The following is a 27,777-nucleotide window of genomic DNA, read 5'->3' on the forward strand; positions in this document are numbered from 1 at the left end:
AGTGTAGTGGCACAATCTCGGCTCACTGCAACCTCCACCTCCTGGGCTCAATTGATCCTCCACCTCAATCTCCTGAAGTAATGAGATTACAGGCATGTGCATAGTCAGAGGAGAAGGAAGGAAAGGACAGGAAGGAGAAGTACAGTCTTTGTCCCTTTGAGGACAAGATCCACCTTTTTTAGGGGTGGGGAGTCAGGGTCTCCATCTGTCATTCATGATAGAGTGCAGTGGCACAGTCATAGCTCACTGCAGCCTCCAACTCCTGGGCTCAAGCAATCCTCCTGCCTCAGCCTCCCAAGTAGCCACTACTACAGATATACCACCATCCCCAGCTAAATTTTTATTTTTTGTAGGGATGGGGCCTTACCATGTTGCCCAGGCTGGTCTTGAACTCCTGACCTCAAGTGATCCTCCTGCCTCAGCCTCTCAAAGTGCTGGGATTCCAGGCATGAGCTGCCGCACCTGGCCACAGGGTCCACTTCCTATCATCTGTGTGCTCTCTAGCAGCCCCTGGTGTGGTGCCCTGGATCCTGGCAGCCATGTGCAGGTGCACGGCTGTCCACGACTGTCTGTGAAAGGCCCTCTTGTGGTTGTATGGCAAAGAGCCTTACCATCTGTGTGGCAGCCTTGCCCTGCGTGTAGTAGGTATTCAGTAAAATCAGTTTCTCAGGCCAGCATGGTGGCTCATGCCTGTAATCCCAGCACTTTAGGAGGCCGAGGCAGGCGGATCACTTGAGGTCAGGAGTTCAAGATCAGCCAAGCCACATGGTGAAACCCCATCTCCACCAAAAATACAAAAATTAGCTGGGTGGGGTGGCGGGTGCCTGTAATCCCAGCTACTCAGGAGGCTGAGACAGGAGAATCACTTGAACCAGGGAGGCACAGGTTGCAATGAGCCGAGATCACGCTACTGCACTCCAGTCTGGGCGACAGAGTGAGACTCCATCTCAAAAAAGGAAAAAAAAAAATCAGTTTCTCAGTGTTTTTTATCTTTTTACTGTGACAAAATACATATAACATGAAATTCACTATTGTAACCAATTCAAGTGTATAATTAAGCAACATTTGGCACATTAGCTATGTCGTGTAACCAACATGACTGTTTAATTTCAGAACATTTTCACTACCTCTAAAGGAAACCCCGTTCCCATTAAGCAATCACTCCGCACCCCTCTCCTACCAGACCCCAGTGGCCACCAGTCAGCTCTCTGTCTCTATGGATCTGCCCATTCTGAGCATTTCATACAAATAGGATCACACATTGTGTCCCATTTCATGTCTGGCTTCTTTCATGTAGCAGGTTTTGGGGGCTTATCTACCTTGTAACTGTGCGTGTGTATGTGTCTGTGTGTGTGTGGTGGTAAAATATACATACCATAAAATTCAGCATTTTAGGGCCAAGGACATGGCTCATGCCTGTAGTCCCAGCACTTTGGGAGGCTGGGATGGCCAAAGCGCTTGAGCCCAGAAGTTTCAGATCAGCCTGAGCAACATAGTAAGATCCCATCTCTACAAAAATTAGCTGGGTGTGGTGGCATGTGCCTATAATCCCAGCTACTCAGGAGGCTGAGGCAGGAGGATCACTTGAGGCCAGAAGTTTGAGACCTGTCTAGGCAACATAGCGAACCCCATTTCTACCAAAGAATTTAAAAATTAGCCAGGTGTGGTGGCATGCACCTGTCATCTCAGCTACCTGGGAGGCTGAGATGGGAGGATTGCTTGAACCCAGGAGGTTAAGGCTGTAGTGAGCCATGTTTGCACCATTGTACTCCAGCCTGGGCAACAGAGGGAGACCCTGCCTGGGCAACATAGCGAATCCCATCTCTACAAAAGAATTTAAAAATTAGCCAGGTGTGGTGTCATGCACCTATCGTCTCAGCTGCCTGGGAGGCTGAGATGCGAGGATTGCTTGAACCCAGGAGGTTGAGGCTGTAGTGAGCCACGTTTGCACCACTGTATTCCAGCCTGGGCAACAGAGGGAGACCCTGCCTCTAAAAAAAAAAAAAAAAAAAAAACAAGGGGGCCAGATATCATGGATAAGAAGGTGAGGCAGACAGTAGGGTGGAGGACGTTGGTTGGCGACAGGTTTGTGTTGGACCCTGGGAGTTACTGAAGGCAGCACAGTGTGGGAGAGGAGGCGCTCTCAGATGGACCTGGGTTTCAATTCTGGCTTCACTTCTTGCTGGCTGTACTACTTGCAAGTAGCTTGTCTTGGAAAATAGGGGCCCAGATTTCTTGCCCTCTAGGGCCCAAAGGAGGATGAGAAGTAAATTACCAGTGCAGTGCCTGGGAGGAGGAAGAGGCCCAAGTGAGAGTCAGTGGCTCCTGCTACTACCACTAATCTGGTGACAATGGCTTTATTATTATTATTATTTTTGATCAAGAGAAGAATTAAAAAAGACCCTGATGTTGGGCAGCAAATTCCAAGGGTTGTAGCTAGAACCAGAGCAGTCTCACAGAGCATGGAAGGCTCCCCACGGCAGGGATGCTCTGTTTGGCTTTCATGCCTCACCTGTCCCTCTACTGTCCCAGGCTCACCTGATCTCCATTTGGTTCTGTACTCTCCCTGTCATCCTCACTCAGGTGGAAGGTCCCAGCTGTTAACCTGAGCTGTTGCCACCTGTACTGCAACCTGCCATGGCCAGTTTTTTTTTTTTCTAGTTTTCTTTTCGTGTGTGTGGTGTGTGTGTGTGGTGGTGTGTGTGTGTGTGTGTGTCCCAGGTTGGAGTGGTGCAATGGTATGATCATAGCTCACTGCAACCTTGAACTTCTGGGCTCAAGCCATCCTCCCACCTCAGTCTTCTGAGTAGCTCAGATTACAGGCACCTGCCACCACGCCCAGCTAATTTTTGTATTTTTAGTAGAGACAGGGTTTCACCATGTTGGCCAGGCTTGTCTTGAACTCCAGGCCTCAAGTGATCTGCCTGCCTTGGCCTCTCAAAGTGCTGGGATTACAGCCTCTTTCTAAAAAAATTATTATTATTATTTGAGATGGAGTTTCACTCCTGTTGCCCAGGCTGGAGTGCAATGGCACGATCTCAGCTCACTGCAACCTCCATCTCCTGGGTTCAAGCGATTCTCCTGCCTCAGCCTCCCAAGTAGCTGGAATTACAGACACCCACCACCACGCCTGGCTAATTTTTGTATTTTTAGTAGAGATAGGGTTTCACCATGTTGGTCAGGCTGGTCTTGAACTCCTGACCTCAGGTGATCCACCCGACTTGGCCTCCCAAAGTGTGGGGATTACAGGCATGAGCCACCGTGCCTGGCCTTTATTTTATTTTTTTGTGAGACAGTTTCTCTCTTGTCGCCCAGGCTGGAGTGCAGTGGCACAATCTTGGCTCACTGCAACCTCCACCTCCCGGGTTCAAGTGATACTCCTGCCTCAGCCTCCTGAGTAGCTGGGACTACAGGTATGTGCCACCACCCCTGGCTAATTTTGTATTTTTAGTAGAGATGGGATTTCACCATGTCGGCCAGGCTGGTCTCGAGCTCCTGACTTTGGGTGATCTGCCCACCTCCACCTCCCAAAGTGCTGGGATTGCAGGTGGAGCCACCGTGCTGGGCCTCCTCTGCCTTTGTTTTGCCCTTCTCCTTTCCCATCTGTGCTGCCTGTTCTCAGGTTTTTCTTCTCTGGCCCCTTGCCTGGGGACCTGCCACCCCCACCCAGGGCACATCCCTGTGCCTGCTCCTGCCATGGGACCTTTGTGAGCCAGCCTGGCCTTGGCAGCCCGAGGCCTGGGCTCCTGCCAAGAGCTGTGTGTGTGTGACCGGACAGTGTCCAACTGGCCCCACAGGCCAGGCCCAGGCCCAGCTCCCCACACAAGCAAGGCCAGAGGGTTTCCCATTGGCCACCGCCTGACTGGGCTGTCCCAGGGGAGCGGAGGATGGGGAGTGCTGGGGAGGGAGGAAGAGAGGCTGGGAGAAAGGTGCCCTTCCTGCGGTGCCTGCTGGTAATTGGCTCTCCGGAACCAGCCGGGAACACGAGGGCCTGCTGGGTCAGGAAGTGGTGGACAATGCCACGCTTTCAGGGGAGACACGGCTTGGTCTTAGGTCCTGTGTGACTCCAGGGAAGTCCAGAGAACAGCCTGTTCTCAGAGGATGTTCCCTAACCCAGAGCCCCCTCCAGAGGTGAGACACCAAGCCCCGCACTGCCCACCCTTGGCGCTGGGAGGGGCCCCCAGGCATTGGCCTGTGGAGGGCCAGGAACAGTTCAGAACAAAATGATGTCCTTCAGAGAGCCTGGGGCCGGGAGGGGAAGGGAGTAGATTTTCTCAAGAGACTGTGAATCACATACCTGGGACTTTTTTTTTTTTTTTTGAGACTGAACCTCACTCTGTCACCCAGGCTGGAGTGCAGTGGCACCATCTCAGCTCACTGCAGCCTCCGCCTCCCCAGTTCAAGTGATTCTCTTGCCTCAGCCTCCCAAGTGGCTGGGACTACAGGCACGCACCACCATTTCTGGCTACTTTTTATATTTTTGGTAGAGACAGGGTTTTGCCATGTTGGCCAGGCTGGTCTTGAACTCTGGACCTCAAGTAATCCGCCCATCTCAGCCTCCCAAAGTGCTGAGATTACAGGTATGAGCCACTGCACCTGGCGTACCTGGGACTCTTTCTAAAAAAATTTTATAGAACAGTCGCGGTTCAAGACCAGCCTAGCCAATATGGTAAAACCCTGTCTCTACTAAAAAAAAAAAAAAATACAAAATACAAAAATTATCTGGACGTGGTGGCGGGCACCTGTAATCCCAGCTACTGGGGAAGCTGAGGTAGGAGAATCACTTGAACCTGAGAGGCAGAGGTTGCAGTGAGCCGAGCTCACACCACTGCACTCCAGCTTGGGAAACAGATGAGTGAAACTCCATCTCAAAAAAAAATGTATATATATATTTTTATATAAATAATATATAAAATTTTAATATATATAAATATATATATATTTTTAATAGTGATGGGATCTTACCATGTTGCCCAGGCTGGTCTTGAACTCCTGGGCTCAAGAGATTCTCCTGCCTCGGCCTCTCAAAGTGCTGGGATTACAGGCATGAGCCACCATGCCCGGCCTCTACCTGGTACACTTTAGAGGCGGGAGTGCTGGGAAGCAGCCAGTCCTGATGATTTATGGACTTATGACCTGCCTTTGCGACTGTGGGCCTGCAGGAAAGGAGAAGGCAGGGTCCCTGCGCTTGGGATTCTAGTCTGCGTAGGGAGGGAAGGTAATACTCAGTGTCAAACATATTGAGAGAAATAGGAATTCAAAAAAAGAGGGAAAAAAGGCCAGGTGTGGTAGCTCACAACTGTTATCTCAGTGCTTTGGGAGGCTGTGGGGGAAGGGTCACTTGAGCCTGAGTTCAAGACCAGCCTGGGCAACACAGGGAGACCCCATCTCTAGAGAAAATACAAAAAAATTAGCTCAGTGTGGTGGCACATGCCTGTAAGTCACAGCTTCTTGGGAGGCTGAGGCTGGAGGATTACTTGAGCACAGGCATTCAAGGCTGCAGTGAGCTATGATCACATCACTGCACTCCAGCCTGGGTGACAGAACAGGCCCCTGTCTCTTATAAAAAAAAAAAAAAGGTGGGGGGGCCAGACGAGGTGGCTCATGCCTGTAATCCCAGCACTTTGGGAGACTGAGACAGGTGGATTACCTGAGGTCAGGAGTTCAAGACAAGCCTGGCCAACATGGCGAAACCCAGTCTCTATGAAAAATACAAAAATTAGGCAGGTGTGGTGGTGCGGGCCTATAATCCCAGCTACTCTGGAGGCTGAGGCAGGAGAATCACTTGAATTCAGGAAGCAGAGGTTGCAATGAATCAAGATTGTGCCACTGCACTCCAGCCTGGGCAACAGAGCAAGACTCCGTCCACCACCGCCACCCCCGCCCCCCAAAAAAGGAAAAAAGCAAAAGAAAGAAGGAAGAGAGAAAAATACATTGTTGGCCTGAGTAGCTTGGTTAAGTCTTAAAAAAATAAAGGTACCTTGGGAGGCCGAGGCGGAAGATCATGAGGTCAAGAGATGGAGACCATCCTGGCCAATATGGTGAAACCTCGTCTCTTCTAAAAATGTAAAAATTAGCTGGGTGTGGTGGCACATGCCTGTAGTCCCAGCTACTCAGGAGGCTGAGGCAGAAGAATCACTTGAACCAGGGATGAGGAGGTTGCACTGAGCCAAGGTTGCACCACTGCACTGCAGCCTGGCGACAGAGCAAGACTCTGTCTCAAAGAAAAAAAAAAAAGAAAAAGAGAAAAAAAAGAAAATGGTGCCGTTGGGTATGAGCTTAAAGGAGGTCAGGGTTTGGAAAGTAGAAAGAAGAGTGGGCGTGTATGGTGGAGGGTGGGGTGGAGAGGTGGTATCCCAGGTACACAGTGTTAGTGAGCCATGGGAAACTGGTCCTAGCAGGGAACTTCTGCCCTGGAAACCTCTCAGTATCTGACATTCCCCGGCCCCCTGGGGACCCACAGGTTGCCTTAGAACCCAGAATGAGCCCCCAAGAAGCTTTGCCACAGGCTCGGCAATGGGCCCCAAACCATGGAGTGGACTCTGCCTCATGGGTACAGCCACTGTGACGAAGTGTTGCTTGGGGAACTGGGGGCACGATTATGACAGTGCCAGGGAGCTCTTGTGGGCTCCCCCAGAGCTGCAGGAGAAGGGTCTGGGACAGTTCTGGCAAGTTCAGGCAGAGCTTACAGGTGCCTTGTAGCTGCTGGTTTAGAAAGAAACTTTTTAGTGCTTAGGCCAGGTCCTTGTCAGTTGCACTGGATTCATACTGGGAGGCGGTGACTCCCAGGGTGTTCCCCACTTTCCTTAGCGCACTGGAGAAGTAACTCATTGAGGAGGATGGAGGGTCATTTGTGTCATGTTCCTCCCCTGCTCCAGAGCCTTCTGTGGATCCCCAGTACCCATCAGATCACAGTTCCTAGGCCTGATATCCAGAGCCCTCCATCATCTGATCAGCCTTTTCAGAGTCTAAAAATGGGAAGAGACCTAGAAGTCATCTAATGTAATCTGAACCTGTCCATCTTTTTCACAATAACCCAGAGAGGTTGCCTCTCTTCTGCATGTGTGTTTCTAATACTGAGGAGTTCTCTTTCATGAGACAGCTTTAAGTTCATCCAGAAACTGCCTCTCTGGACTTCTACCCATTAGTCTAGGTTCAAGCCTCTGGAGTTTTTCCTGCTTCCAGATGGTCACGCTTCAGAATATTGATATTTCTCTAAATTTTCTTCAGATCTTAAATCTATTTCAATCCAGGTCACTCTCTTTCGGAAGTGGTCCAGCTTTTTGTTTCCTTCATAATGTATAAAGCCTGAAACTGAATAGTGTTTCACAAGTGGCCTTATCTGTGTGGAGAACTGGAACCATATGCTCCCTCCTTTTAATGCATCCAGAGAGATCAGACTTGCATGTTCATCAACCATATCAAAATCTTGCTATTATTAAGTTAGCAGCCAAATAAAACACCTTAATTTTTTTTTTTCTTTTGAGACAGAGTTTCACTCTGTCACCCAGGCTGGAGTGCAGTGGCGTGATCTCGGCTCACAGCATTCTCTGCCTCCCGGGTTTAAGCAATTCTCTCCCTCAGCCTCCCGAGCAGCTGGGATTACAGGCGCCCACCACCACAACTGGCTAATTTTTTTTGTATTTTTAGTAGAGACGAGGTTTCACCATGAACTTGAACTCCTGACCTCATGATCCACCCACCTCAGCCTCCCAAAGTGCTAGGATTACAGGCGTGAGCCATGTGCCCGGCCAAAACACCTTAATTCTTTTCACAAGTGCTGCTTTGAGTCACAGCTCCCCTGTGCCAGTGAGTTTAGGCCTAAGTATAGAAAATTTCCTTTGTACCTACTGGATTTCATCTTGTGAAGTTTAATGCATTTTTCCAGTCTGTGGATTCTGATCGTGTCTCTGTGGTGTAGAGGGCCTTGTCTAGTGCCAAGGTTGTGATCCTGAGCCTGAGCTCGGTCACACTGCAAAGTCTGAATCCCCGCCCTACGCTTGCTGATGTTACGGGCCTGGGCAGTTTACTTAGCCGTTCTTTTTTTATTTTTATTTATTTATTTTAGAGATAGGGTCTCACTCTGGTCCCCAGGCTGGAGTGCGGTGGCGTGATCATGGCTCACAGCAGCTTCAAACTCCTGGGCTCAAGTGATCCTCCTGTGATCCTCCTGCCTCAGGCTCCCAAGTAGCTGGGACTACAGGCATGAACCACCAAGGCGGGCGGATCACCTGAGGTCAGGGGTTCAAGACCAGCCTGACCAACATGGTGAAACCCCGTCTCTATTAAAAATACAAAAGTTAGCCGGGCATGGTGGTGTGCACCTGCAATCCCAGCTACTGGGGAAGCTGAGGCAGGAGAATCACTTAAACCCAGGAGGCAGATGTTGCAGTGAGCTGAGATCACACCACTGCACTCCAGTCTGGGCAACAGAGCAAGATTCTGTCTCAAAAAAAAAAAGAAAGAAAGAAAAAAAACTTTTTTTGTTTTTGTAGAGACGGTGCCTTACTATGTTGCTCAGGCTGTTCTCAAACTCCTGGCCTCAAGTAATCCTCCCAACTAAGCCTCCCAAAGTACTGGGATTACAGGTGTGCACCACCACACTGGCTATTTAAAAAAAAAATTTTTTTTAGAGATGGGGGTCTCGCTATATTGCCCAGGCTGGTCTCAATCTCCTGTTCTCAAGCAATCCTCCAGCCTCGACCTCCCAAAGTGCTGGGATTACAGACATGAGCCACCCCACCCAGGCTTACTTGGCCTTTCTAAGCCTAAGAGATCTCAGGTGCCTTGGTTTCTTCATCTGCAGAATGGAGCTGATTAATACTAATAAGTGCCTACTGATAGGTTGTAGAGTTGTGAGACTTTATATAAGATAATTCATACAAAGGGGCCTGGTCTAAACACTCATTAGTGCCATCAGCTTGATGATTATCACCACTGTTACCGCTAGTTCACTTCCTCATTCTTTTAAAAATGGCTATTTCTTACCCAAGAGCTGCCTGCCCTCATTGTTCATTGTTCCTTCGGGTCCTTTTCTTACAGTGTCTCCCCAGCCTGCAGCCCTTGCTGCTATCCTCCCCCTATCTAGGTCCAGAGCCTCTGTCACCCAGGCAAGAGTGCAATGGCAGGATCTCAGCTCACTGCAACCTCCACCTCCCATGTTCAAGCAATTCTCCTGCCTCAGCCTCCCAAGTAGCTGGGATTATAGACATGAGCCACCACACTCGGCTAATTTTTGTATTTTAGTAGAGATGGGGTTTCACCATGTTGGCTAGGCTGGTCTTGAACTCCTGGCCTCAGGTGATCTGCCCCCCTCGGCCTCCTAAAGTCTCTGCATCATCTTGGAGGCACCACGGATGCATCCTTCTGCTGTCTCCCTGTAACCCGGAGCTCCTATCTGCCAGTCCTACTGAAGCTCATTTTACTGCCCATATTATATTGGGTCATTTCCATTTTCACATCTTTCATTTTGGTTTCATTTTTCCTGTACTTTTATGCTATTAAATAGCTTCTGGCTGGGCATGGTGGGTCACACCTATAAGCCCAGCACTTTAGGAGGTTGAAGCAGTAGGATTGCTTGAGGCCAGGAGTTCAAGACCAGCCTGGGCAACGTAATGAGACCCCGTCTCTACTTAAAAAAACCAATTAGCCAGGCATAGTGGTACATGCCTGTGGTCCCAGCTACTCAGGAGGCTGAGATGGGAGGATTGCCTGAGCCCAGGAGATTGAGGCTGTAGTAAACTATGATTGCACCACTGCACTCCAGCCTGGGTGACAGAGCAAGACCCTGTCTCCAAATAATAATAATAATAGATTAAATAAAAATACAGCCAGGCGCGGTAGCTCACGCCTCTAATCCCAACACTGGGAGGCCAAGGCAGGCAGATCATCTCAGCACAGGAGTTCGAGAACAGCCTGGCCAACATGGCAAAACCTCGTCTCTACTAAAAATACAAAAATTAGCCGGGCGTGGTAACATGCAACTATAATCCCAGCTACTTGGGAGGCTGAGGCAGTAGAATCACTTGAACCCAGGAGGCGGAGGTTGCAGTGAGCCAAGATCGCGGCATTGCACTTCAGCCTGGGCGACAGAGCAAGACTCTGTCTCAAAAAAACAAACAAACACAAAAATAGCTTCCACCCTGAATTCCCACCTCCAGGCTCCGTCCAGCTCTACCCCAGCTGCTGCTGCTGCTGGCCCATTCCCCTCCACCTGCTGTCATCCCTTCTTGCCACTCAGAAGCCCACTGGCCTCCCACACGCAGCCTCACCTGCTTCCTGGCTTCTCCCCTGTCCCCCGCTGCCCCTCTGGCTGCATGCTCCATGCCCTTCCACCTTGGTGCCTTTACTTGGGGCACTTCCTCTACCTGGAAGGCTTGTCGTCTGTGTCCAGAACCCCAGACCCAGTCCCCTTCAAGCCCAAACCCCTCCACAGTACAGAGCGGGTGGTGGTTCAGGGCTTGGAACCAAAGAGTATGACCTTGGGTGAGTTTCTCCGCCTTTCTGAACAACAGCCCTCCGCACCCCAGAGTTCCTATGAGGCACACATGAGAGAAGTGGGTAACGGCAGGGACAGTGGCTGGGCCGAGTTATCCCTCCTTTCCCTGTAAGAAGTCTTCCTTGAGCGGTGTCTCAGTTTAAAAGATTTCTCTCTCCTTTCAACACTACAGCCCAGAACTTTCCTGATTCTCAGCTATACACACACAGAGGATCCATAGTTACAAACTCATGGTATATTATTTTACGTGGCTTATGGGATTTTTAAAGATTCTAAAAATTTGTTACTTTAAGATGTTTTTGTGTGTGAGCAAGTTTCATAATGACCACAAGTTTGAGCAATTGGTCAGGCAGTAGGAACAGTTATTTTTAGGACCCATCATGGGTCCTCCCTAGAGGCCCTGAAGCAGTTTCTAGCATTTTTCTTCCCTCTTCCCTCCCTCCCTCCCTCCCTTCCTTCCTTCCTTCCTCCCTTCCTTCCTTCCTCCTTCTTTTCTAAGACAAGGTCTTGCTCTGTCATTCAGACTGGAGTATAGTAATGCAATCTCAGCTCACTGCAGCCTCCAACACCTGGATCACTCAAATAATCCTCCCACTTCAGTCTCCAGAGTAGCTGGGAATACAGGTGCATGCCACCATACCCAGCTACTTTTTTTGTAGGGATGAGGTCTCACTATGTTGCCCAGGCTGGTCTTGAACTCCTGTCCTCAAGTGATCTTCCCGCCTGAGTCTCCTAAGGTACTGGGATTACAGGCATGAGGCACCACATCCAGCCCCATTTCTAGCATTTCCAACTACCTGGTGTGGTCCTCTTCCTCACGGCCCATATTCCTTACAGGCCCTCCCAAACCCCATGGAACTTAACCACGTCCAGGTCAGCATCTTACAGATTTGGGTTTCTTGCCCTACTACGTGTTTATGTGCCTTTTAAGTCCTTTCTGACTGCAGGCAACCTTGATGGGCTCCGGAAGTATGGAGACTTTGCCCAGGGGTCTGTCTGCAGCCAGAATTTTGCCATTGTCATGGTGCCAGGGGAAGAACATGGTTTAAACAGCTGTAATGCACTTGAGGAAATGTACAGGGAAGACAGTGCTTGGGACAGTTCTGTCACTGAGGACTAAGGTCCAAGGAAGGATGTGTTAAGAGGAAGCTGTAAGCACTGCGTCTCCATAGGAGAGAAATACTGCTTCATGGAGAGGTTTAGAGGAATGAACTTTTCACTTCTTTCTTGCATTTTTTTTTTCTTTTTCTTTTTTGAGACAGGGTTTTGCTCTGTTGCCCAGGCTGGAATGCAGTGGGGGCGATCACGGCTCACTGCAACCTCTGTCTGCTGGGCTTAAGTGATCCTCCCACCTCAACCTCTCTAGTAGCTGGGACTACAGGTGTGCACCACCACACCTGGCTAATTTTTGTATTTTTTGTAGAGATGGGGTTTCACCATGTTGTCTGGGCTGATCTCAAAATCCTGGCCTCAAGCAATCCTCCCACGTCAGCCTCCCAAAGTGCTGGCCAGAGATTCCTTCCTGACTGCTCTCACTCACCCTGCAGAGCCAACGACTGTGCTCAGCAGAGCCCCAAATCATGTGCTGTAGGGAAAGCATCACATGTCATTCTTGTCCTCCCAGAGGACCCCATCTGATGGGGGAAAGGACCCTGTAATTAGTTTCCTGGGGCTGTCAACAAATTCCCACTAATTCTGTGGCTGCATTCTCTCACTGTCTTGCAAGATAGGGCAATGCTCTCTCTGAAAGCTCTAGGGAAGGATCCTTTTTTTTTTTTTTTTTTTTTTTTTTGAGATTCTCGCTCTGTCACCCAGGCTGGAGTGCAGTAGCGTGATTACTGCTTACTGCATCCTCAACCTCCTGGGCTTAAGCAATCCACCTGCCTCAACCTCCCTAGTAGCTGGGACTACAGGCACGCACCACCACACCTTGCTAATTTTTGTATTTTTTAGTAGAGACACTGTTTCGCTGTGTTGGCCAGGCTAGTCTTGAACTCCTGACCTCAGGTGATCCTCCCGCCTCTGCCTCTCAAAGTGCTAGGGTTACGGGTGTGAGTCACTGTGCCCGGCTGGGAAGGATCTTTGTAGCTTCTTGTGGCCGCTGGCTGTCCTTGGCATTCCTTGGCTTGTAGATGCATCACTTGTCTCTGTCTCATTTCACGCAGCATCCTCCCTGCGTGTCTCTGGATCCCTACATCTTCTTCGAGGATCACCAGTCATATTACATTCCATAATATGACCCTACTCCAGTGTGACCTCATCTTAACTAATTACATCTGCAAATGCCCTATTTGTAAATAAGATCATATTCATACGTACCGGCGTGGGGGGGGATTTGGATGTGATCATATCTTTTTGTGGGGCGGGGGTATACAATTCAACTCGCAACAGAGGTTATACTGTTTAAAAATCAAGTCTGGTCAAGAGAAGAAAATATATAAGGAGACATGGATTTAAGAACATACTCGTTAGCCGGGCGTAGTGGCAGGCGCCTGTAGTCCCAGCTACTCGGGAGGCTGAAGTGGGAGAATCGCTTGAACCTGGGTGGCAGAGGTTGCAGTGAGCCGAGATTGCACCACTGCACTCCAGCCTGGTGACAGAGTGAGACTTTGTCTCAAAAAAAAAAAAAAAAAAAGAACATATCTGAGAATTTTAAAAAACAGCAGCTGGATGTGGCAGTGCACAGCTATAGTCCCAGCTACTTGAGAGGCTGAGGTAGGAGGATCGCTGGAATCCAGGAGTTCAAGTCCCTCCAGCCTGGGCAACACAGCAAGACAGTAAGACCCTATCTCTTTAAAAAAAAGAAGAAGCTGGCCAGGTGCTATGGCTCACACCTGTAATCCCAGCACTTTGTGAGGCCATGGCGGGTGGATCACTTGAGGTCAGGAGTTCAAGACCAGGCTGGTCAACATAGCAAAACCCTGTCTCTACTAAAAATATAAAAATTAGCCAGGTGTGGTGGCATACGCCTGTAGTCCCAGCTACTGGGGAGGCTGAGGCAGGAGAATCACTTGAACCCAGGAGGCAGAGTTTGCAGTGAGCCAAGATCATGCCACTGCACTCCAGCCTGGGCAACAGAGTGAGACTCTGTCTAAACAGAAAAAAAAAAAAAAGGTTTTATTTCCCAAGGATAGATTCCTAGGAGTGAGATTACTGGGTCAAAGTTTTTTTTTTTTTTAATCTTTCATTATAGACAAGTTCAAACATATACAAATATGAAGACTAGTCCAAGAAGCCCTGGTATAGCCCCAGCATCAACAAGGAACTTGTGGCCAAACATATATCCTATGGACAAGGGGTCAGCATTTTCTGCAAAGAGCCAGTTAGTAAATATTTTAGGCTTTGCAGGCCTCATGGTCTCCATCGCAACCATTCAACTCTGCTTTTGTAATGCAGAAGCAGTCTCAGCTGATATTAAATGAATACATAAATGCATGAGAGTGGGTGAATTCTAATAAGATTTCTTTTCTTTCTTTCTTTCTTTTTTTTTTTTTTCTGTTGTTGTTGTTGTTGTTGTTGAAAGGGAGTCTCTCTCTCTCTCACCCAGGCTGGAGTGCAATTGTGGAATCTTGGCTCCCTGCAACCTCCGCCTCCCAGGTTCAAGCAATTCTCCTGCCTCAGCCTCCCGAGTAGCAAGTAGCTGGGATTACAGGCGCCCGTCACCACGCCCAGCTAATTTTTGTATTTTTAGTAGAGATGGAGTTTCACCATGTTGGCCAGACTGGTCTCAAACTCCTGACCTCAGGTGATCCACCCACCTCGGCCTCCCAAAGTGCTGGGATTACAGGCGTGAGCCACCGTGCCCGGCCATAAGCTTTATTTTCAAAACCAGGTGTTAGTCTGGTCCGGTTGTAACTGTAGTTTGCTGATCCGTGGGTCTATACCATCAACCACCAGACTTTTTATTCTCCAGATTATTTGAAGTAAATCTTAGACATTGTATCATCTTGCCAGTAAATATTTCAGAATGAACCTGTTTAAAAAACAAAAACTCTTTAAAAATTAACCACAACATATTTATCACTCCTAAAATTTTAAAGATAATTCCTGGCTGGGGACAGTGGCTCATGCCTGTAATCCCAGTGTTTTGGGAGGCTGAGGTGGGAGGATCACTTGAAGCCAGGAGTTTGAGACCAGCCTGGGCAACATAGTGAGACCCCGTCTCTACCAAAAATAAAGAAAATAACTGAGCATGGTGTCATGCGCCAGTAATCCCAGCTACTCAGGAGGCTGAGGCAGGAGGATCGCTACAGCCCAGGAGTTGGAGGCTGCGGTGAGCCATGATTGTGCCACTGCACACCAGCTTAGGGGACAGAACAAGACCCTGTCTCAGGACAAATAATAATAATAATAATAATAATAATAATAATAGAAACTAGAGTTTTTTCAGCCCATTTGCAGAATTTTCCAGGAGATACATTCAAGAAAATCAAGATGTAGAGAAGTCTATATATGACAATCTAATTTTTGTAGAACAATGGCAAAATTAACCGATTCAGTATGTAGGTATTTATATGTATGTGTGGGTGTACGTATGTGATACATAACAGGTTTTTAACATGGGTTATAGGGATAGAATGACATCAAGACAGAAAAAGGAAAAAATCTGTACCTAAGAAAACAGCCTACATGGTATAATCCCTTTTCTGTGTTTGTGCAAATGGTACTCCTATGTATATGCACTTTGCAAAATTAAAAAGAGTTATGATTTGGCCGGGCACAGTGGCTCACGCTTGTAATCTCAGCACTTTGGGAGGCAGAGGTGGGAGGATCACTTGAGGTCAGAAGTTCAAGACCAGCCTGGCCAACCTGGCGAAACCCCGTCTGTACTAAAAATACAAAAATTAGTTGGGCAAGGTAGTGCACATCTGTAATCCCAGCTACTCAGGAGGCTGAGGCAGGAGAATTGCTTTAACACGGGAGGCAGGGGTTGCAGTGAGCCACGATCACACCACTGCACTCTAGCCTGGGCGACAGAATAAGACTCCGTCTCAAAAGAGAAAAAAACAAGGCCTGTAATCCCAGAACTTTGGGGCGGGCGGATCACCTGAGGTCAGGATTTCGAGACCAGCCTGGCCAACCACCATGGTGAAACCCCATCTCTACTAAAAATACAAAAATTAGCCAGGTGTGATGGCAGGCACCTGTAGGCCCAGCTACTCGGGAGGCTGAGGCGGGAGAATCGCTTGAACCCAGGAGGCAGAGGTTGCAGTGAGCCAAGATCGGGTCACTGCACTCCAGCCTGGGTGACAGAGCGAGACTCCTCAAAAAAAAAAAAAAAAAAAAAAAAAAGTTAACGATTTTAAAAATGATTGAGAGGGAATGTTTAATGTCCCTTGATGTCATTAAGGAAGTACAAGGGAATTTGCTTAGAAGTTGGAAAATGCCCGACAGTGTGGGAAAACAAAGACTTAGTGGCCACTGCCGGTGCTGGCCAGCCAGGGAAGGCTCCGTGGAAGGTTTAGAGGGGAGAGAGGGGCAGCTGGATGCTCTTGGGCCGCGGTCGCTCCCTGATCTCTGCGCCTCTTCCTCCTGCTCCGGGAGAAATAATGTTTCCTTGGGGGATGAAAAGCATCTCTTTGTGCGGGCTTTAATTGCCATGTTGTTGTGCCAAGGGAGTGAGTGGCAGGCGGGAGCAGCAGCTGGGCACAGCCAATGCCAGGCAGTGGTGCCCGCTCCCTCTGGACGGCCCAGCCAGCTGGCTCCCGGGAGCACTGCCCACCTCTGCCCCCAGCTGGGCGCCTGCAGAGGAACCGACCACCCGTGGGGCTGGGGGAGGATGGCTGGAGGAGGAGAAAGGGGCGGGCATCTGGGAGGGTCTCAGCCACTCTCAGAGGCTTATTCATCTCATCCTCCTTTCCCCTCCCCCCTTCTTGTTTTTCAGACTGTCAGCATCAATAAGGCCATTAATACGCAGGAAGTGGCTGTAAAGGAAAAACACGCCAGAAATATCCTTTTGGATGTTGCTTGGAAGACCGACCCCAAGGGAGGTCAACTTGTGGGGACTGAGGTCAGGGCCAGGCTCTCTTACTCAGCTCCAGGAAGGGGCAACCCTGCACAGGCCAGGTCCCTGCAGTTTCTGATGATGGCAGCTTCTCAGAGAGCGCTGGCTGCAGAGACCACAGACCTTCAGGGTGGCAGACACCAAAGAGGCTGTGAAGCCCAGGCCTTTCAACTTGCCAAAAATCCTGCTCCTTTCCTTGAGGACTTAAGCACTTTTTTTCTTTTTCCAAATGGGGTCTTGCCATGTTGCCCAGGCTGGAGTGCAATGGCGTGATCATAGCTCACTGCAGCCTCCAACTCCTGGGGTCATGCAATCCTCTCATCTCAGCCTCCCGAGTAGCTGGGACTACAGGTGTGCACCACTATGCCTGGCTAATTTATTTTATGTTTTTTAGAGATGGGGTATTGCTCATCACCCAAGCTGGTCTCAAGCTCCTGGCCTCAAGCAATCCTCCCTCCTCTGTAACCCCAAAGTGCTGGGATTACAGGGGAGAGGCACTGCACCTGGCCGACTCAAGCTTTGTAGAACCTCAAAGTCACTTGAAAGTTACTTTCCTTTGAGAGAACTCCTGGGGGTCCGGAGGGATCTTCACCTATTATCAAAGCCCTCCAGGTCCTTGCTTTGCCTTTACAGGGACACAGGGACCACTCCCCTGGGGGTTGCATAATCAATAATCATCTCCTTTTCTGAGCATGAAAGCAAAAAAAAAGAAAAAGAGAGTTGTTGTTTTTTTTATCTTTTTTGAGACAGAGCCCCACTCTGTTGCCCAGGCTGGAGGGCAGTGGCATGTTCTCGGCTCACTGCAACCTCTGCCTCCTGGATTCAAGCGATTCTTGTGCCTCAGCTTCCCAAGTAGCTGGGATGACAGGCATGTACCACCACACCCGACTAATTTTTGTAATTTCAGTAGGGCCGGGGTTTCGCCATGTTGGCCAGGCTGGCCTTGAACCCCTAGCCTCAGCCCCCTAAAGTGCTGGGATTACAGGCATGAGCCACCACGCCCGGCCGAAAAAAGAAAGTCTTAGCTTCAGAGGTTGGTTGGCCTTAAACCCAGGCAGGGCCTCTCTACCTTCGTGAACAGTTTTGACCTATGCCAGAGGGAAGAAGACAAGAGCCTGGAAGTGGATTAGGGAATGGGTGACTTGAAAGCCCTCTGTAAGCCCACCACACACAGGAGCAGCCTGTGGCTTTGTAGAGAGATGCAGTACCATGCTGGCTGATGAATCCCTAGGAATCTGCCTTCGAGCTGCAGAATCCAGGAGCCGGAGAGCTTAATCCCCAAAGGCTGAAGAAGAGAGGCTGCCAGGGGGGTGGCTAAGCTTTTAACTCTCTGTGTGCTTGGCCAGAGCAAGGTGGAGTTCCAGGCAAGCAGAGTTGGGACTTTTTTTTTTTTTTGAGACAGAGTCTTGCTCTGTCGCCCAGGCTGGAGTGCAGTGGCGTGATCTCAGCTCATTGCAACCTCCACCTCGCAGGCTCAAGAGATCCACCTGCCTCAACCTCCCAAGTAGCCAGGACCACAGGTGTGTATCACTACTCCTGGCTAATTTTTGTATTTTTAGTAGAGACGGGGTTTTGCCCTGTCGCTCAGGCTGGTCTCAAACTCCTGAGCTCAAGCAGTCCTCCTGCCTTGGCCTCCCAAAGTCCTGGAATTACAGGCATGAGCCGCTGTGCCCAGCCTCGGAGGCTGCACTTCTATCTGCAATCTAGCCTCGACTCCTAGAGGCGACCCTCCAGGTTAGATAGCCAGAGAAGGCCAGCATTGCTTAGTGTGGTCTGTGAACTGCTGTTTGCTAGAGGGAAAGCAGCTTGCCTTTAGTGGGAAGATGCTTTGGCTGGAATTAGGATGGGGGCTGCAGAACCTCTCTGGGGTAACCCAGAAGTCCAGCCCTACGTGAGCCTAGCTAGATCTTGCTCTTTTTTTTCCCCAGAAAGACACAGGCCCCTTGCTTTCCTGCATCACGTTTGGTACCCTTGCGATGATTCAAAGCAAACCAAGAAAAGCCTTTATTTTAAATGGCCCAGTTGATTTTCTCAGAGGAAATGACTCAGCCCTGACCCTTACCTACGAATAATCTGTGATCAATCTGATAAAAGATATGAGTAAGGGAGAGACAGTTATCATCGGGCAGTGTGCTGTTCAGGACAAGACATGGGCGCAGAGAGGCCAGGCCTGCAGCGGCAGGGTCACATCACATGCTGCCGGAAGGCTCCCTGGGAGGAGGGAAGGGACCCTGCAGGAAGATTCTGACATCCCACCACTGGAACTCTTGGGCTCACTCTGGGACCTTGAGTGGGGCCTCCATAAGCCTTGGGTCACCTTCTGTCTGATCAAAGGTTGGACAAAGAAGATTTCAGGCCAGGTGTGGTGGCTCATGCCTGTAATCCCAGCACTTTGGAAGGTGGAGGCGGGTGGATCACCTGAGGTCAGGAGTTCGAGGCCAGCCTGGCCAACATGGTAAAACCCCGTCCTACTAAAAAAACAATAATTAGCCAGGCGTGGTGGCGGGCACCTGTAATCCCAGCTACTTGGGAGGCTGTGGCAGGAGAATCGCTTGAACCTGGGAGGCAGAGGTTGCAGTGAGCTGAGATCGCGCCACTGTACTCCAGCCTGGGCAACAAGAGCAAAACTCTGTTTCAAAAAGAAAAAGAAGATTTCAAAGATTTAACAGTCCAGCTCTAACATTCTATGAGTCTCTGATTCATAATTTCTAAATGATGAATAAATGTTGAAAAACCAACTCTATACAGTAGGGTTTGAAATGCCTAATTAAAGATATCCCAAAGCTTTTTTTTTTTTTTTTTTTTTTGAGGCAGGGTCATGCACTGTCACCCAGGCTGGAGTGCAGTGACACAATCAGTTGGAGGCTCACTGCAGCCCTCAACTTTTAGGCTCAAGTGATCCTCCCGCCTCAGCCTCCTGAGTAGCTGGGACTATAGGCATACGCCATCATGCCTGGCTAATTTTTTATAGAGTTGGGGTCTCGCTGTGGCCCAGACTGGTCTTGAACTCTTAGCTAGGCTCAAGCAGTCCTCCCGCTGGGCCTTCCAAAGTGCTGCGATTACAGGCGTGAGCCACCACGCCCAGCCCATTTATCTATTATCGGGTCTTTTATCAGCTGTCTTAGATACAAACTGAATAAGCATTAGGAGGTCTGACTTCAGAAATGCTGCTTACACATTTATCACAGATGCCTAAATGGTGAACAGTTTGGCCCGCCACCTTGGTATTCACTCCTGGAGGGCTGGGGACTGAGTCTTATTTTTCTTACTTTCTTTTTTTTCTCCCTGAATGGATTTTACAGTCTTTGACACATACTTGGGGCATAAAAATGCCTATAATGTGAAAGAATGCCAGAAAGGTCTCCTTGCACATTTCAAAGTCTGGGTGCCTGAGCCAGGTGTGGTGGTTCACACCTGTAATCCCAGCACTTTGGGAGGCCCAGGCAGCAGGATCACATAGTCCAGGAATTCAAGACCAGCCTGGGCAACACAGTGGGACCCATCGCTACAAAAAAATTAAAAATTAGCTAAGTGTGTTGGTGCATGCCTGTAGCTCCCAGCTGCTTGGGAGGCTGAGCAGGGAGGATCACTTGAGCCCAGAAGTTGGAGGCTGCAGTGAGCTATGATCGCACCAATGCACTCCAGGCTGGGCAACAGAAGGAGACTCTGTCTCTAAAAAAATAAATTAATTAACAAAATTAATTTGAATTTAATAAAATAAAGCCAGGGTCCCCGGCTAGCTCTGCACTCAGCTTTGGTTTAGGAGGCTGCTCTCAGGAAAAGTAAGTGCTATCCGCTGGGAGAAGGGAGTGTGGGGAGGCTGGGGGTTGCTGGTCTCTCCTCACTGCTTCCTTGCAGTCTGCAGGGGCTGTGCTTTAAGTGGAACCAAAAATTATTTCAGAAATCGCTCCTACACCAAGGCCAGGCACGGTGGCTCACACCTGTAATCCCAGAAATTTGGGAGGCCAAGGTGGGTGGATCTCTTGCCAGGAGTTCGAGACCAGCCTGGGCAACATGGTGAAACCCCGTCTCTACTAAAAAAACAAAAATTAGCCGGGCATGGTGGCGGGCGCCTGTGATCCCAGCTACTTGGGAGGCTGAGGCACAAGAATCGCTTGAACCTGGGAGATGGAGGTTGCAGTGAGCCAAGATTGTGCCACTGCACTCCAGCCTGGGTGACAGAGCGAGACCCTGTCTAAAAAAAAAATAGAAAGAACGAACGAACGAAAGAGAGAGAGAGAGGGAAGGAAAGGAAGGAAGGAAGGGAGGGAGGGAAAAAGAAAGGAAAGAAAGAAAGAGAGAGAGAGAGAGAAAGAAGGAAGGAAGAAAGACAGACAGACAGACAGAAAGAAAGAAAGAAGGAAAGAAAGACTCCTACACCAAAAGCTGATTTTAGCTTCCAGACCCAAACATCTGTTTAAGTCCACCCCTCTCTAAATGAAAATGTCATCGAGGAAAGGAGCTTTATGGTATCTTCCAGTTCAGAAGCAAAATAACATGTGCTCCGGGTGAGTCATTTAGTTTCCTACCTGAGGCGAGTCTTTCTGCCCTAAATGACAGTGCACTTGCAACCTGAGCCTTGCTGAGTAAAGCCTAAAGTTCCGGGCACAGAGTTGGCCTAACAGCTGACAGTGCCCAGTTACTGGGTCTGTGAATCTTGTTGAAGCACACAATTACAAAAGTGGAAATTCTCTCCTCACTCCAAAAAGAGCTCACTAATGACAGAGATCTGGAATAGCCGAACTTAAAATCATGTGAGGCCAGAGGGCCATTTATTTATTTTTGAGATGGAGTCTCGCTCTGTCGCCCAGGCTGGAGTGCAGTGGTGCAATCTCCAACTCCCACTGCAACCTCCAACTCCCAGGTTCAAGCGATTCTCCTGCCTCAGCCTCCCAAGTAGCTGGGATTACAGGCATGCACCACCATGCCCAGCTAATTTTTGTACTTTTAGTAGAGATGGGGTTTCACCATGTTGGCCAGGCTGATCTTGATCTCCTGACCTCGTGATCCACCTGCCTCAGCCTCCCAAAGTGCTGGGATTACAGCCGTGAGCCACCACGCCCGACTCTGATGGACATTTATTACATGCAAACTGACAACTGTCTGCAGGGGGTGGGTGTGTCTGGAATTAGGCCTGGGGAGAAGCGGTTCCAGGATTCCATATATGGGGAATTTAAGGTGTGGGGAGATTGAAGGTGCCCCTGAATGGGGCCAGGCAGGTTTATGAAAGAAGTGGGGTGTTGAGGTTTACAGAAAGGGCATTTTAGACAAAGATTGCTGCTGTCAAGGCAAGCACAAGGCTGGCTAAATGGAAAGGGGCCAGAGGTGCTGCCTGGAGGAGGAGCCAAGGGGTCAAGGTGCAGGATTCCCTGCAGGAACCAAGGTCCTTGATGAGGAGCGGAAGCACACCCTCATTTTTTTTTTTTTTTTGAGACGGAGTCTTGCTCTGTCACCCAGGCTGGAGTGCAGTGGCATGATCCTGGCTCACTGCAACCTCCACCTCCCGGGTTCAAGCTATTCTCTTGCCTCAGCCTCCTGAGTAGCTGGGATTACAGGCGACCACCACCACGCCCAGCTAATTTTGTATTTTTAGTAGAGATGGAGTTTCACCGTGTTGGTCAGGCTGATCTTGAACACCTGACCTCAGGTGATCCACCCACCTCGGGCCCCCAAAGTGCTGAGATTACAGGCGTGAGTCGCTGCGCCCAGCCTGCACACCCTCACTTTTAATAATGCATAAGAAAGAACCTGAGGAAGCCCTCAAATGTTGTGTAAAAGTTAGGTGTCATAAGGCCAGACACAGTGGTTCATGACTGTAACCCCAGCACTTTGCGAAGCCAAGAGGGGAGGATCACTTGAGGCCAGGAGCTTGAGACCAGCCTGGGCAACACAGCAAGACCTCATCTCTACCAAAACTTTAAAAATGAGCCGGGCATAGTGGTGCATGCCTATAGCCCCAGCTACTTGGGAGGCTGAGGTAGGAGGATTGCCTGAACCCAGGAGTTCGAGGTTACAGTGAGCTATGATCGCACCACTGCACTCAGTCTGGGTGACAGAGCAAGACCCTATCTCAACCACCACAACAAATAGCTGTAGTTATTCCCGAAGGACCCATCATCAACTCAGCATTCTGATAGAAAGGGCAACCCAGTACCACTGTGGCCTACAGGGTATTTATGCAAATTAGAAAAAGACACCTCTCTTTCAAGATGCTTGCATCTCAGGAAATTGTCTACTCAAGTGGATTTTATTAGAACAAGTATTCCCATCTACCCTAAAACTCCCAGAAGGAATGTACAGTTCCATGGTGTCTTAGCTCTGAGCGGCACTCCCTCCAAGGCACTGCCAACCACGACTTGCACAACTGCTCGGTCCCCTGCAGTGGCTGGGTGCAGGCTTGGTCCCCCGCAGTGGCTGGGTGCAGCCTTTATCCCCCGCGGTGGCTGGGTGCAGGCTCGGTCCCCCGCGGTGGCTGGGTGCAGGCTCGGTCCCCCGCGGTGGCTGGGTGCAGGCTCGGTCCCCCGCGGTGGCTGGGTGCAGGCTCGGTCCCCTGCGGTGGCTGGGTGCAGGCTGGATTCTGGGAAGCAGAGCCCATGCCGTTGTTTTCCATAACCCCCCCTCACCGTGCATACTGGGCACCCACCATGAGAAAGGGGCACAGACCTTCTGGTCTGTTGTCAACCGCCTGCCTCTGTCTAGCAACGCAGTGCTCTGCTGGAAGTTCTGCCATGTGTTCCACAAACTCCTCCGAGACGGACACCCGAACGTGAGTTTCTGGGGCTGTGGGGTGGCAGGGAGCCAGGGACACTTGTGGGGAAAGTGACTGCCTGGGCCACAGAGGCTGCTGTCCTCTCCCACACTGCCCCCTTCTGGCCTTTGGGTTCCCCATTAGGGGTGGGTGAGCCTCTCTCCCATCAGCCTGTCCCCCTGCCCCAGGTTTACCTCCGCCTCTCTCCATCCTCCTTTCCTTTGTCTTTCCTTCCTTCTCCATTCTCTCACAGGCTGTTCTTTTGCTCCTGCAGGTCCTGAAGGACTCTCTGAGATACAGAAATGAATTGAGTGACATGAGCAGGATGTGGGTGAGTCTGGAGATGTACCCAGGAGCCACCTGCTCCTCCTCTCCTTCCCCAGAGGCCACAGAGCAAGGACTGGAGGGTGAAATAAATTCATCTCGTTCAGCTTGTTGAGGATTTCTCCCATGAGTGCCAGAGAGGGACTAAGGATGCCCCCAAAGAGTACCACGATATCCATAGTCTTGCCTGGGGTCCCTGGATGCTTCAGGAAATTTCCAGGGCCTGGGAGCTTCTCCTGCCAATGGAAACTCATGTCACAAAGCTGTCCAAGAGTTGGGATCCGTCAGCAGTAGCCACACAGCCATGGTTCCTGCTTTTTTTTTTGGTAGAGATGGGGGTTTCGCTATGCTACCCAGGCTGGTCTTGAACTCCTGGCCTCAAGTGATCCTCCCACCTCAGCCTTCCAAAGTGCTGGGATCACACACATGAGCCACTGTGCCCAGCCCACAGTTCCTATTTCTCTTCTCCTTCCACTGGTCCCGTTGGAGTCATAGTGCATTGAGAATTAGAATTAGCATACCCAATTCTTAATGCCAGAGCTTTTTCTTTCCTGTTTAGAGATTATCAGTGCTTTAGGATGAGGGGGGAGGTAGGTGGCAATATCACAGTCAATGGAAAAGAGCATTTCTGTACACAAACCACAGTTACCCCAGATTCTGATGTCTGCGGGTGTGTATATGGAGAGGGGTAATCTGGATTTTGAAGAATCTCCCTTGGCCAGGCGCAGGGCTCATGCCTGTAATCCCAGCACTTTGGGAGGCGGAGGCAGGCAGATCACCTGAGGTCAGGAGTTTGAGACCAACCTGGCCAACATGGTGAAACCCTGGCTCTACTAAAAATACACAAATTAGCTGGGTGTGGTGGCGTGTGCCTGTAATCCCAGCTACTCAGGAGGCTGAGGCAGAAGAATCGCTTGAACTTGGGAGACGGAGGTTGTGATAAGCCAAGATTGGGCCACTGCACTCCAGCTTGGGTGACAGAGTGAGACTCTGTCTCAAAAAAAAAAAAAAAAAATCTCCCTGGTTGATTCTGATATGTTCTTTTGCCTCTACCAGTTGAAAACTACTACTTTAGCCTTTTTGCACAGTCTTACCTGTATCTGTCTGCACCTATAAAACACTGGCAACTATGTAGTCCTGTCTACCTATCATAGGTGAGGAAACACAGGCCCAGAAAGGGAAGCAGCTTGTCCTAAAGTCACAAAATTAGGTACCAGAACAAAGTTGAGAGTTGTCCCCAGATTTCCCAACTGTGTGCTGGAAAATGTTCCCTGTAACATGTAAAGCTTAGGTCTTTTTCCTTTTTGTTAGAATTTGCCTCGTATATATTTCTCCATCTTTTTACTTGAAGCATTCCTGTATTTTTATGTTTTAGAAATAACACTTATAAATAACATTTGGTTGGATTTTGTGTGGTTTGTGGTTGTTGTTTTTTTATCCAGGATGGTAGTCTTTGTCTTTTAATTGGGCATTTAGTCTATTTACATTTATTATGCTACATGGTATGTTTAGATTTATGTCTCCAATTTTATTCTATGCTTTCTATTTGTCCCATCTGTTCTATTTCTATTTCTCTCATTCCTTGCCTTCTTTTGGATTGGCTGGGTATTTTTTTCTCATTCTGTTTTTTCCCCATTACTATTTGGGAGGTTAAAAAACAAATCTACTTTTTTTGTTTTTGGCATGTTCTCTAATAATTACAAAATGCTTGCTTGTTTTATCTAGGTCTACCTTTCATATCTTTGTTTCCTGTATAACACAAAGACTTTAGAATATTTTAGTTCCATTCAGTCCCTCCATTTATCTGTTAGCATAACCATGTATTTTGGTTTTGGTTATGTTTATCTTTAAACTCTGTAAGTTATTGTTTTATTTTCCTTGTTTTATTCTGTGATCTCCATAGACCTTCCATCTGAGATCACTTTCTTTCTGCCTGAATTATTTCTTTTATAACTTCCATAATTGAGAGTCTACTGGTGGCTAACACCGTGTTTGCTTGTTTAAGAATGTCGTTTTTGGCTGGGCGCAGTGGCTCATGCCTGTAATCCCAGCACTTTGGGAGGCCGAGGCAGGCAGATCATGAGGTCAGGAGGTTGAGACCATCCTGGCTAACACGGTGAAACCCCGTCTCTACTAAAAAAAAAATACAGAAAACTAGCCGGGCGTGGTGGCGGGCGCCTGTAGTCCCAGCTACCTGGGAGGCTGAGGCAGGAGAATGGCATGAACCTGGGAGGCAGAGTTCGCAGTGAGCCGAGATCGCACCACTGCACTCCAGCCTAGGTGACAGAGCAAGACTTTGTCTCAAAAAAAAACAAAAAAAGAATGTCGTTTTCTTTTTTTGGAGACAGAGTCTTGCTCTGTTGCCTAGGCCAGAGTGCACTGGCATAATCTCAGCTCACTGCAATCTCCGCCGCCCAGGTTGAAGCGATTCTCCTGCCTCAGCCTCCCGAATAGCTAGAATTACGGTACTTACCACCACACCCAGCTAATTTTTATATTTTAGTGGGGACAGGGTTTTGCCATGTTGCCCAGGCTGGTCTCGAACTCCTGACCTCGAGTGATCTTCCCTCCACGGCCTCCCAAAGTGTTGGGATTACAGGCATCAGCCACCGTGCCCAGCCCCTTCTCAGATTTTGGCTAGACCTGTGTCAGACTTTCTCATCCTACCCCTCATGTCTCTAAACCACTCTTTCAGTTTTTTCTACCTATTTGTCTTTGCTGTATTCTGGATAATTTTTATCAGCTCTAGCCTTCAGTTTGCCTCCTCTCCAGTTGGGTCTAATGTGTTATTAAGCTTCTCCATAAGGTTTTCAATTTCATTTAGTACAGTTTTCTTTTCTTTTCTTGTACTTCTTTTTTTTTTTTTTTTTTTTTTTGAGACAGAGTTTTGCTCTTGTTGCCCAGGCTGGAGTGCAATGGCACGAACTCTGCTCACTGCAACCTCCGCCTCCCAGGTTCAAGCAATTCTCCTGTCTCAGCCTCCCAAGTAGCTGGGATTACAGGCATGTGACACCACACCCAGCTAATTTTATATGTTTAGTAGAGATGGGGTTTCACCATGTTGGCCAGGCTGGTTTCGAACTCCTAACCTCAGGTGATCCAATGCCTCGGCCTCTCAAATTGCTAGGATTACAGGCATGAGCCACCACACCTGGCCCAATTAGTACAGTTTTCATTTCTTGAAGTTCTATTTTTTTTTTATAATCTGCTTATTTTTCGCGGGGGGAGGTTGTTGTTGTTGTTGTTTGAGACAGGGTCTCACTCTGTCACCCAGGCTGGAGTGCAGTGGCATGATCATGGCTTACTGCAGCCTCAACCTCCTGAGCTCCGGTGATCCTTCCACCTCAGCCTCCCAAGTAGCTGGGAAAACAGGTGTGCACCACCAAACCCAGCTAATTTTTGTAGACGCAGGGTTTTGCCATGTTGCCCAGGGTGGTCTCGAACCCCTGGGCTTAAGCGATCTGCCACCTCAGCCTCCCAAAGCACTGGGATCACAGACAGGGGGAGCCACTGTGTCTGGCCCTGCTTCTCCTCCTTTACAATTTATTATGCTCTGCATATATTTTGAAACAGTCTCTTATTTCTTTAGATATATGAACCAAAGTCATTTCATATATATTTTGTAATTCTATTATCTAAAGTCTTTAGAGATTTGTTTCTGTTCTCCGTCCCTTTTGGTGCATTTTGCCCATGCTGTGTAGTTTTATGTTCTGTTATTTTCTACCCTAAACTGCTCATCTTCCTTGGAATTTTATCTGTGGAGAATTCTTTGAAGTCTGTAACGAAGGCAGGTTCCTCTAGAGAGAATTGGTATTTGCTTCGATTGAGATCACTCGAAATTAAATTCTCAGCTTAAGGTTTTGTGAATTTAGGGCAGATTTTCCTTCCCCGATCACAGCGGCGATTTGAGGCAGTAGAATTCTTCATAGTCCTTAGGGAGGACTTCCTCAGTGCAGGAGTACAAGCGTTTGTTATTTTATTATTTATCTTTACTTCTCCTGTACCAAGGAGGCAGTCTTGTGTGTGTGTGTTGGTGGTGGTGGTGGTGTTTTGAGACAGTTTCTTGCTCTGTCACCAAGGCTGGAGGTATAGTGACATGATCACAGCTCACTGCAGCCTCAACTTCCTGGGCTCAAGTGATCCTCCCACTTCAGCCTCCTGAATAGCTGAGACCACAGGTGCACACCACCATGCCCAGCTAAT

The 27,777-nt window shown here is 49.0% G+C and overlaps 1 protein-coding gene across 6 annotated transcripts in view; it reads left to right on the plus strand.

Annotated features, from left to right (window-relative positions):
• The window catches only part of HIP1 (huntingtin interacting protein 1), a 199,816-nt gene that overhangs the window by 118,353 nt on the left and 53,686 nt on the right, over positions 1-27,777 (plus strand). For all 6 annotated transcript variants that reach the window (XM_030797542.1, XM_030797544.1, XM_030797543.1 and 3 more), the window contains exons 2-4: positions 16,383-16,446; positions 23,126-23,268; positions 23,525-23,581. In XM_030797542.1, the coding sequence (XP_030653402.1) occupies positions 16,383-16,446; positions 23,126-23,268; positions 23,525-23,581 (264 nt within the window). The remainder of the gene's footprint in view (positions 1-16,382; positions 16,447-23,125; positions 23,269-23,524; positions 23,582-27,777) is intronic.

This window comes from Nomascus leucogenys, chromosome 17 (assembly GCF_006542625.1).
Source record: "Nomascus leucogenys isolate Asia chromosome 17, Asia_NLE_v1, whole genome shotgun sequence".
In the NCBI taxonomy this organism is placed as follows: Eukaryota; Metazoa; Chordata; class Mammalia; order Primates; family Hylobatidae; genus Nomascus; species Nomascus leucogenys.